The 11,521-nt window shown below is 35.5% G+C and overlaps 1 protein-coding gene across 1 annotated transcript in view; it reads left to right on the plus strand.

The window, feature by feature from the left end:
- The first annotated feature begins 1,498 nt into the window (after positions 1–1,498).
- Positions 1,499–11,521, plus strand: part of LOC110462816 (acylphosphatase-2-like) — a 19,094-nt gene continuing 9,071 nt past the window's right edge. The window contains exons 1-3 of the mRNA XM_021517008.1: positions 1,499–1,593; positions 6,229–6,245; positions 11,167–11,276. Coding sequence (XP_021372683.1) covers positions 1,533–1,593; positions 6,229–6,245; positions 11,167–11,276 — 188 coding nt within the window. The 5' untranslated portion in view covers positions 1,499–1,532. The remainder of the gene's footprint in view (positions 1,594–6,228; positions 6,246–11,166; positions 11,277–11,521) is intronic.

Consider the following 11,521-nt stretch of genomic DNA (forward strand, 5'->3'; position numbering starts at 1 on the left):
CACCTGTTCCATACACTTTTCATTCTTTTACTCATGGAGGATTTTGTATTCATACCATGTATATTAATATTCTCAAATAATTCCAATTTTATTGCATGGAACTAGATGCAATTCTGATCTCAATAGTCAGTAAGAATTTGAGCAGGTTCTCGAAGGATATCCTAGTGATAATAGTAACAGAATAAAGAATAAGATACACTTATTCAGAAACTATAAATCTGATAGTTCTAGAGTATACTTAATACATGTAGCTTTGTTGTTATATCATGATATTGATTATTATGGGGCATCATGTCTAGAATAAAAGCGTTTCATCATAATTTATCTTTCTTGTTTTGTGTTTATATAATTATTGTTATATAAAGTAAAATAAATTACCTGGTATTAGAAATTGAGTTGATACGTCCAGTAATTGATTTTCAGAGACAGATTACACCTATATTTATACAATATGGTCCTAATCAATTTTCACAGGATGTGTTTGATTTGAGCTATCCTTATGTGTAGGGAGTACAGAATTATTAGATATTTAAGTTGTTTGAGCAACACTGGTTAAGAATTGAAAAGTACATGAATATGCTGATTTGTCTGACATTAAATTTTGAACAACAAATTTTATTTCCACATCAACATTTGATAAAAAAAAACAGAGGGCATCAATTTGGCTTGAGTGTTGATCTAAACCCCCAATACATATTCATATTCCATACACATCAGGATTATGATCAGATCCAAGCATGCATCCTGTATAGCTGCCTCTCTAGTTATATAGCATTACCTTAGGTACCAGCAGTTTCATTACCAAGTAATAGAAATATCTCATCAAGAATTTTTTGTTAGCCCACAACATTTATTTTCTGGTATAAGTTATATGCGGTTCAGCAACACGTACTTCTCTCCAATTTTCTAGTTTTAATTATTATGTCAGTTAACTCAATTAATTCAATATTGCTGACTTTAATGATGATAGCTTAGGATGCATTTATTAGCAAGCCTAATTAGAATTTTTCTGAGTTGGAATAGAATTGATAATCATATGTCTGACCTTAAATGTTAATATTACCTGTTTATTATATTTCAATAGCCATTGACAGCAGCATACTTTTGACACTTCAAATAACCCAGCTTGTTCAATTAGCAAATGATGCCACAGAAGTACCATTAGGACTAACAAAAATGGAAAGACATGATTGACATGACTTAATCTAAAAGGAGAGAAGACGTCCGACGGTATTAAAATTCAAAAGAGACCCCACCCTATTTTCGTATGTAGTTAAATTTCAGTTAAGGCCTGTAATAACTAAGTTATTCAATCAAGATGTTTTATTCCACATGCAATGGTGTGTTTCAGATCCCCATCCTATGTCACTTAATTATTTCATATGTGAATGCGCCACGCCCCCTTCAGTGTTAGTGTTAAAAGTGTAGGCGTCTCTTAAAGGAAGCATTTGATTGGTCAATGACGTGAACTTTGCACCAGTCGTGGCCCTCGTTATACAGGCATTTGCTGCTTCCGTTGCACATGTAAACAGATGGCTACCGGTGGTGGAGGGTTGCTCTCGGTGGATTTTGAGGTTATCGGCAAAGTACAAGGTGAGACTGACTGCATGATTTTCACGAATTAATGTTCATTGATACGGTATAACAATGTATTAGAGTGAAGGACAGATGTACATAGCTAACAGCTGGTTTGTGTTGAAGCAGACATGAATTTCTGTCTTGCTTATGGGGACAGCGAGTTGAGGTGTACTCCAATACATTAATATTCCTAGGACTATCAGTGCAAAACGGAATTAGAAATGGATAATTTGGCGATAGTTTTGTATGTGTATATTTGCTTCATTGTATGCTGAGCGTCTGGTCTACTTACGGAATAATCACATAACAATTAAAAAATGGTCCAACATTTTTGTTTACATTTCACTCGCTTAGTTCACTATCGTCAAGGAGTTCAATGAGGTAGCACATGCCACTTCCTCCGGAAGACTATTCCACAGGTTTGCTGTTCTCACACTGAAGCTGTACTAATATTTATTTGTTTTAAAGTAATGTAAAATTGATTATATATGTCTCATAAAATAAAGTTAGCTTGACCAAAAACAATTCTTAAGATAAACATGTGGTCAATAGTCAAAGAGATATGTCATATTCCACTTGAAGAATAACTTTAAAACCCTTAAATAATTTTCACAAAAAGAGGTCAACAAAAAAAAATGAAAAAAAACCCACCAGATTAATATTAAGAAACAAATTGAATTAGTGTTAGTAAAGATACAAGAATTTTTATTTAACGTCGCATATTTAAAACAATAAAATATTAGCACTGTAGTGCTATTCTTGAGACAAACATGAAGTATAATAACAATCACATGCAGGTAATTACAAAAACTAGTTAAATGACAAACAAATATCCCAGAGGCAATTTTGAATTGTGTTCTCACTTCCTGTACTTAAATCCTAGAGTGCTGTGTCTACTCTGGAAAATGACAGCAATAGATGAAAATCACTTTGTATGCCTGAAACACTACTTAACCTATGTAAAAAAAACTCTTGGATTATTTTAAAATGACAAGGATTGACAAGATCTAGAATGGGGAAATTTGACCTGTAATAATACAGACCTTTGGCTTGCTTGGATGAAATGCCATCTTACCCAGATTCTTCCAAAAGACATGCACTCGTATTGTTCCAGGGATTAAGGCTTTAAATATTTTTCAATTTATGATCAAAGGATTCACTTTCAATTTCATAGTGATCAAATATTTTATAAATTTCAAATGAAATGTTAGAGAGTGTTGATCTGTGGCTTCCTGCAGTGAAGGTCTGACTGCTTTTTCATGTTCTTGTACCTTATGAATTTCAAGATAAACAGGTCTATGTGTTATAAACTTCAAACATTTTCTTTGAAAGAACAGTGCATATCAAACTCAAGTCATTTGGTATTGTAAAAGTATCTTGATCGGCTGAAAGTGATCAAGAATGTCCAAATGAATGACCTTGACCCACATTGAAGATCAATGTATTAAAAATTGCAAATAATATCTTTCACAGATCCTTATGGCATGAATTTGCTTGGATGAAGGGATACTAAAAATTCTTATTGATGTGTTAAAATCTTCAAATGATTTCTAACAAAGAACCATGAAACCTTGAGTCATGATATTTGATTGTTATGTAGATAATGGGTGAAGAGCTACGTGTTAGCAATTTGTTTAAATTATTGACTTTCAAACACCAGATTTAGGTAATTGTCAGGTGTCCTATATTTCAAATGTCATGTATACTGTGAATCTACAAAATAAACATGATAAATATTTGCTTATAAAAAATATATTCATACTTAATTATTAATAATTTTTACATGAATGATGAGTTGAGCACTATAGGCATTTTCGGCTTGTTTTTTTTGCAAAAGATTTTTAATAAGTTGTAAAATCTCATTTTAAAAGTTCAGGGCTTTAATTGCAACTTGGTAACATCTGACAAAGATCAATTGAATTTAATCCTTCAGAAATGGTTAAACTAAAGTTAGTTTCAGTGTTCCTATTTGAAGTCATCATTTTTGTGAATTAAAAGGAATTCCACTTTCTAGAGAATAATCTTTAGTGATGGAGATCTGTTTATCATGTCCTGTCATTTTCATTAATCTATTTTCTGTTGTGTGTATTTTTCCTTCTCTTGTAGAAACATTTAAACAGCAAATTAATTATGGTAGATCATAAGATGAACAAGTATATCAATTGCAACAAATAAGTTTAATTAGTTATATCATTGTCAATGTAAGGTGACATTTTATTAGGAGAAGTTTCATCACTGCTGAAGTGAATTGAAATTTTATTGATTTTGCTATAAATCTGTTACATTTATGCAAGATGATTAAGCATATTTTTTATACATATTTCATGTATGTTTGAAAAAGTTGCAAGCTATAAAAGCAGAGAAAGGCAAATTTATAAAAAGATCTGTTGTAATACAATTTGAGAATGTCAGGCTCTGATAGATGGTTTATTTCCTATCCACTAAAAAGTCTCTACACGAAGCAGATCAATACCTTGATGGACAAGATAGGGACAATCCCATTCACTACCACAACGTTAGCCACGGCTGGGCCACACATGTAGTTCAATTGACAAATCGTGAGATGTCTTCAGCTGATGGCTTCGTATATACGCAATAGAAAAAAATAAAAAGTAAAGCTAATGCCCACTATGTAAGTCTTGAAGAATCAGAATGACAGATTAAGTTGTGTTGTTACGAGAGATTTCATTTCCGTTTTTCTCCCTGTCCAATTAGACGTCTGGTATGTCAAGGATGCGTTGAAGAAACATAATAAGGTGATGACTGGTTGATCAGTCGCCCACACAGCTATAAAGGCCTTAGTGCTGTTGTACAATAACAAATGTGTAAAATGTTGTCATGGAGGCCATCTGTTAAAAAAGGATGGCAATAAAACCTACACTAGGATTAGATATATATCTTATCCTTATTGAATCAACCCTACTGAAACTAATGAAAATAATTACTACTGCATTCAGTTTGTACTTTTGACATTAAAACCTGTCTAAATAGAACACGTTTGGGCCACACATCAGTATATATATACTGTACAGTAAAACCTGTCTAAATAGAACATGTTTGTGCCACACATCAGTATATATAAATATATACTATACAGTAAAACCTGTCTAAATAGAACACCTTTGGGCCACACATCAGTATATATATTTGTATATTGTGCAGTAAAACCTGTCTAAATAGAACACCATTGAGCCACACATCAGTATATATATATATATATATATACTGTACAGTAGTACCTGTCTAAATAGAACACCTTTGGGCCACACATCAGTATATATATATTTATATATTGTGCAGTAAAACCTGTCTAAATAGAACACCTTTGGGCCACACATCAGTATATATATATTTATATATTGTGCAGTAAAACCTGTCTAAATAGAACACCATTGAGCCACACATCAGTATATATATATATACTGTACAGTAAAACCTGTCTAAATAGAACACAACTGGGCCACACATCAGTATATATATGTTTATTGTACAGTAAAACCCGTCTAAATAGAACACGTTTGGGCCACACATCAGTATATATATGTTTATTGTACAGTAAAACCTGTCTAAATAGAACACATTCGGGCCACACATCAGTATATATATGTTTATTGTACAGAAAAACCTGTCTAAATAGAACACCTTTGGGCCACACATCAGTATATATATATATATATATATATATATATTGTACAATAGTACCTGTCTAAATAGAACACAACTGGGCCACACATCAGTATATATATGTTTATTGTACAGAAAAACCTGTCTAAATAGAACACCTTTGGGCCACACATCAGTATGTATATACTGTACAGTAAAACCTATCTAAATAGAACACCTTTGGGCCACACATCAGTATATTTATACTGTACAGTAAAACCTGTCTAAATAGAACACATTTGGGCCACACATCAGTATATATATGTTTATTGTACAGTAAAACCTGTCTAAATAGAACACATTTGGGCCACATATCAGTATATATATGTTTATTGTACAGTAAAACCTGTCTAAATAGAACACCTTTGGGCCACACATCAGCATATATATATATATTGTGCAGTAAAACTTGTCGAAATAGAACACCATTGGGCCACACATCAGTATATATATATATATATATATATATATATATTGTACAATAGTACCTGTCTAAATAGAACACAACTGGGCCACACATCAGTATATATATACTGTACAGTAAAACCTGTCTAAATAGACCACCTTTGGGCCACACATCAGTATATATATACTGTACAGAGAAACCTGTCTAAATAGAACACCTTTGGGCCACACATCAGTATATATTTACTGTACAGTAAAACACACCTTTAGGCCACACATCAGTATATATATACTGTACAGTAAAACCTATCTAAATAGAACACCTTTGGGCCACACATCAGTATATATATACTGTACAGTAAAACCTGTCTAAATAGAACACCATTTATATATGTTGTACAGTTGACCATTTCTCCAGACAAACGTTGATGTATATTAAGGATGAAATGACAATAAATTTGAATGTTGATATAGCAATTTTCAGCTGACCATTAACAGTGTCTGGAGAGTGTATAAGTCCCTGTCTAGTTTTCCTTCTGTCACATTTTAAAATATAACTTATCTGTATTCTTTTTATTTCAGGTGTTTTCTTTCGCAAGGTAAGCTTTCTACAATTGTAATTTTTTTAGCTCACCTGGTCCGAAGGACCATGGTGAGCTTATGCCATACCGTAGCGTCCGTCGTCCGTCCGTCAACTTTTCCTTTAAAACGCTACTAGTCATGAACGACTGAGCAGATTTTGACCAAATTTGGTCAGAAGCATCCTTGTGGGAAGGGGAACAAATTTGGTATAAATTATGGGTGTGGCCCCCCTTGGGGCTGAGGGGCGGGGCCCAATAGGGGAAATATAGCAAATTCTTTAAAATCCTTCTTCTTCTGTAGGAATGAAAAGATTTGTTCCATATTTGGTTTGAAGCATCCTTGGGTAAAGGGGGAACAATTTTGTATAAACCGTGGGTCTGCCCCTCAGGGGCCTAAGGGGTGGGGCAAAATAGAGGAAACATAGCAAATTCTTTAAAATCCTTCTTCTTCTGTAGGAATGAAAGGATTTGTTCCATATTTGGTCTGAAGCATCCTTTGGTGAAGGGGAACCAATTTTGTATAAACTGTGTGTCTGGCCTCCAAGGGGCCTGAGGGTCGGGGCAAAATAGGGGAAACAGCAAATTCTTTAAAATCCTTTTTATTCAGTAGGAATGAAAGGATTTGGTCCATATTTGGTCAGAAGGTTTCTTGGGTGAAGGGGAACCAATTTTGTATAAACCATGGGTCTGGCCTCCCAGGGGCCTGAGGGGCGGGGCACATAGGGGGAACATAGCAAATTCTTTAAAATCCTTCTTATTCTGTAGGAATGAAAGGATTTGGTCCATATTTGGTCAGAAGGTTTCTTGGGTGAAGGGTAACCAATTTTGTATAAACCGTGGGTCTGGCATCCCAGGGGCCTGAGGGGCAGGGCAAAATAGGGGAAACAAAGCAAAATATTCTTTAAAATCCTTCTTCTTCTGAAGGAATGAAAGGATTTGGTCAGAAGGTTTCTTGGGTGAAGGGGACCCAATTTTGTATAAACCATGGGTCTGGCCTCCCAGGGGCCTGAGGGGCGGGCCACATAGGGGGAACATAGCAAATTCTTTAAAATCCTTCTTATTCTGTAGGAATGAAAGGATTTGGGCCATATTTGGTCAAAAGGTTTCTTGGGTGAAGGGGAACCAATTTTGTATAAACCATGGGTCTGGCCTCCCAGGGGCCTGAGGGGCGGGCCACATAGGGGGAACATAGCAAATTCTTTAAAATCCTTCTTATTCTGTAGGAATGAAAGGATTTGGTCCATATTTGGTCAGAAGGTTTCTTGGGTGAAGGGTAACCAATTTTGTATAAACCGTGGGTCTGGCCTCCCAGGGGCCTGAGGGGCGGGGCACATAGGGGGAACATAGCAAATTCTTTAAAATCCTTCTTATTCTGTAGGAATGAAAGGATTTGGGCCATATTTGGTCAAAAGGTTTCTTGGGTGAAGGGGAACCAATTGTGTATAAACCGTGGGTCTGGCCCCCTAGGGGCCTGAGGGGCAGGGCCCATTAGGGGAAATATAGGTAAAACCTTTATAACCCTTCTTCTACCATAGGGATTAAGGGATATTATCCTAATTTAGTTTGGAGCATCCTTAGGCAAAAGGGACTCAATTTGTTTAAAACAGCGAGTGTGGCCCCCCTGGGGGCAGAAGGGAGGGGCCCAATAAGGGAAACAGTAAATTCCTTAAAATCCTTCTTCTTCTGTAGGATTTTTTTTTCAAAATTTGGTATGAAGCACTCTGGAATTGGGTGAAGGGGAACACATTTTGTATAAAGGGTGTGTCTGACCCCCCTGGAGGCAGAGAGGTGGGGCCTAATAGGGGAAATAGAGGTAAATCTTTAAAATCCTTCTTCTACCATAGGGATTAAGGGATTTTATCCTAATTTAGTCTGGAGCATCCTTGGGCCAAGGGAACTCAATTTTGTATAAACAGTGGGTATGGTCTCCCAGGGGGCAGAAGGGCAGGTCCCAATAGGAGAAATAGAGGTAAAATCTTTAAAATCCTTCTCCAACCATCAGGATTAAGGGATTTTATCCTTATTTAGTCTGGAGTATCCTTGGGTCAAGGGGACTCAATTTTATATAATTGTTGGATATGCCCCCCCCCCCCAGGGGCAGAGGGATGGGGCTCTGTTTGAAGTTTGTTCTCACTCTATCTCAAGCGCTGGATGGATCTTTCTAAAATTTCATGTACTTACAGCACCTACCATGGAGTGCTATATCTTTACTTCATACCAATTATTTTTAACATATTCAGGTGAGCGATACAGGCCCTCTGGGTCTCTTGTTTATTAACAGTAAGAGAAATAAAACAAATGTGAAAATACAGTGGGAATTATCACATGTAAAATGAATTAGAACATCCGTCATACTCAGATTATTCTGACATCAATAATTGATCACTGGAGGTTCATTTCCAATGTTTGTTTACTGTAATCATTTAAATACTTTATTTACCTGCCAAAGGGTTTTTTGGTTTAGTCAACTAGTACAAATATTCTTACCAAGAGGATAAAAAAACAGCTAGTTGTCCAGACCCCCTTCAGATTAATGTCATATCTTACCTGGTTTCAATAACATAGTAAAAAGATATTGTGAATAGTGTCTTCAAAATATTGATGATATACCATTCTGCCTCTGTTTGTTCAGAGAAATGTTGGCATTATACAGGGTTTGGCAATATATTGAGTACCAGGTAAGAGAGTTTGCAAATAAAATGGTTCTGCGGTTGACAAAGAAATAAAAACAGTCTGGAGTGTTGTTATGATGGGATAGACACATAATCGACTGAGAGAGGTCCAAACAAAGATAAATGCAATGACAGATACACGGCTCCATATTTATTTCATATAAGAATTAAGCCGTTTAACTGTGAGTGGAGTTCCACCAGGAATGTAAAGTGTCCCCGAGATGTCTGCCTGGTAATTGACTTTGTTCTGCAAGAATCCAGTAAGGCGATATTTGGCCTGGCATATTGCTATATCAGCGTAATTATCTCCATTGATGCCCACACTGTGACGTAAGAGTGTAACTCCAGCAGTCGTCAGCTACAAATGTCACCATCTTTCTGCCAGCAGGCCATTTTCTTAATGAATATGAAGGATTCACACAAGATACAAGAATTTTTATTTAGAGTCGTGTTTGTAACAATGCAACTTTAGCTCAGAAGAGCTATTCTTACGACTATTCAATTGGATTTAGGACATTGCCCAAATATAGAAGGCCTGTACTGAATAGTTCATATGTTTTCCAAATCATAATTGTATTGTAGACATCTTACTAATGTTAGATTGAGGAGTGTGTAAATATAGAACTAATAAATCAATTTTGTATTACACTGTTGGCATGAATCTGATGGTAGAAGAATTGTCTGCTTAAATGAAAATTAATAAATAGATAAATAAAAAAGGTAAATTTTATGTACTTTTTTGTTCTCTTTTTTTTTGTGTCATATTTTTCTGGTTTTGTAGTGCAGTTTTTTTTTTATTCCAATACAGTTTCTATTTTAACTGTAATCTCAACTTTTACCAAAAAAAGTTCTCCTACTATCAAGGTCACAGGGGTCAAAAGTATCAAATACTTGCAACGACTTCTTCTGAAGAACTGAAAGGTATAGAATCTAAATATGTGCCTAGTAGCTTCTTTAGATAGAGCCCAACACAGTTTGAGAATAAAAATGACCTCAACCTACTTTCAAGGTCACAGGGGCCAAATTTATCAAACACTCCAAATGACTTCTGAATAATTTAAAGGCATAGAATTGTAATATTTGACTGGTGACTGTCACAGATGTAGCCTAACAAATTTTGCTATTGAAAATTACCTCAACCTACTTTTAAGATCACAGTGGTCAAATATGTCAAACACATTAAACAACTTCTGTGAAGAACTGAAACTATCAGAAAGGTATAGAATCTTAATATTTGGCTGGTAGCTTTTTTTGGATAGTTCCTGATAAAGTTTGAGAATGAAAATGACCTTGACCTACTATCAAAGTCACAGGGGTCAAATATGTCAAACTTATCAAACAAATTTTTCTGAATAATTGGAATGCATAGAATCATATTATTTGGATGGTTGCTTCTTGGAAATGAGCCCAACATTGTCCCCTACCGGTGAAACCGGGGCACTATAGTTCTCCTCTCCGTCTGTCTATGTACGTACGTAACACCAATGTTTGTCAACGCTCTAGCGGCTTCATTCCTTGAGGGATTTTTATCAAACTTCACAGAAATATGAAAGACCATAATATCTCGGACTAATTCGAATTTCTAGGTTGTCGGTTCAAGGTCAAAGTCACCGTTACTATTTTTAGAAAATCCTTCTCAGTGGTCTAGCGACTTTATTCCTTGAGGAATTTTTATCAAACTTCACACCATTACAAAGGGCAACAATATCTCGGACAAGTTTGAGTTACAGGGTTGACAGGTCAAGGTAAAGGTCACCGTGACTATTTTTAGAAAATCCTTGTCAGCACTGTAGCGGCTTCATTCCTCGAGGGATTTGGATCAAACTTCACACAATTACAAAGGACCATAATATCTCGGACAAATTTGAGTTACAAAATCAGTTACAATCTAATTGTATACTTTTCATTTTCACAAATTAACACCAAAGGGCACTATTTTTATAAATCTTTACAGTGAAATAGCTAGCGGGGGCTGGTAGGGGACATGTATTGCTTTAGCAATACTCTGTATGAGTCTAAAAATTGGGTATTCATGAAAATTCCAGGACAAACAATTGTTGATACAGTACTTATTCTGTTAACATAGTTTCATTAGACAAATTACCCTCTTTTTTGTGTGTAAAGTTTTACAATATAGGATAGGGAAGGTGGTTCAGAAAATCTTTTAAAGATAAAAAGTGAAATAAGATTTTTAGTATTCTCCTTAATGTTGCCATGTGATACCATTATGCATATGTTTTAAAGATTATTAAATGTGTTTGTTGCAGTATACACAGAAAAATGCATCACAGCGGGGACTGGTAGGCTGGGTTCAGAACACAGAACGAGGCTCTGTCACAGGCAAAATGCAGGGCCCAGAAAAAGAGGTCAAGGACATGTGAGTCGTCAAGGTCATAGATCAATGTTAAAGTAAATCATATGATCATGTAAGCAATGTTTCATGAAAAAGAAATCTGGTTTTTATTTGCTCACATGATTGCTCTTGTGATTTATTATCACTGAACCAATTTCAATAAAACGTCCAGGAAAGTTTCATAGTTCAAGGAAAACAAACTTTTGAATTATATGGATCTAACCCCAGTGGTGGTGGTGGTGGTGGTGTGTGTGTGGGGGGGGTGGGGG

The sequence above is a fragment of the Mizuhopecten yessoensis genome, unplaced genomic scaffold (genome assembly GCF_002113885.1).
Source record: "Mizuhopecten yessoensis strain PY_sf001 unplaced genomic scaffold, ASM211388v2 scaffold10831, whole genome shotgun sequence".
Lineage (NCBI taxonomy): Eukaryota > Metazoa > Mollusca > Bivalvia > Pectinida > Pectinidae > Mizuhopecten > Mizuhopecten yessoensis.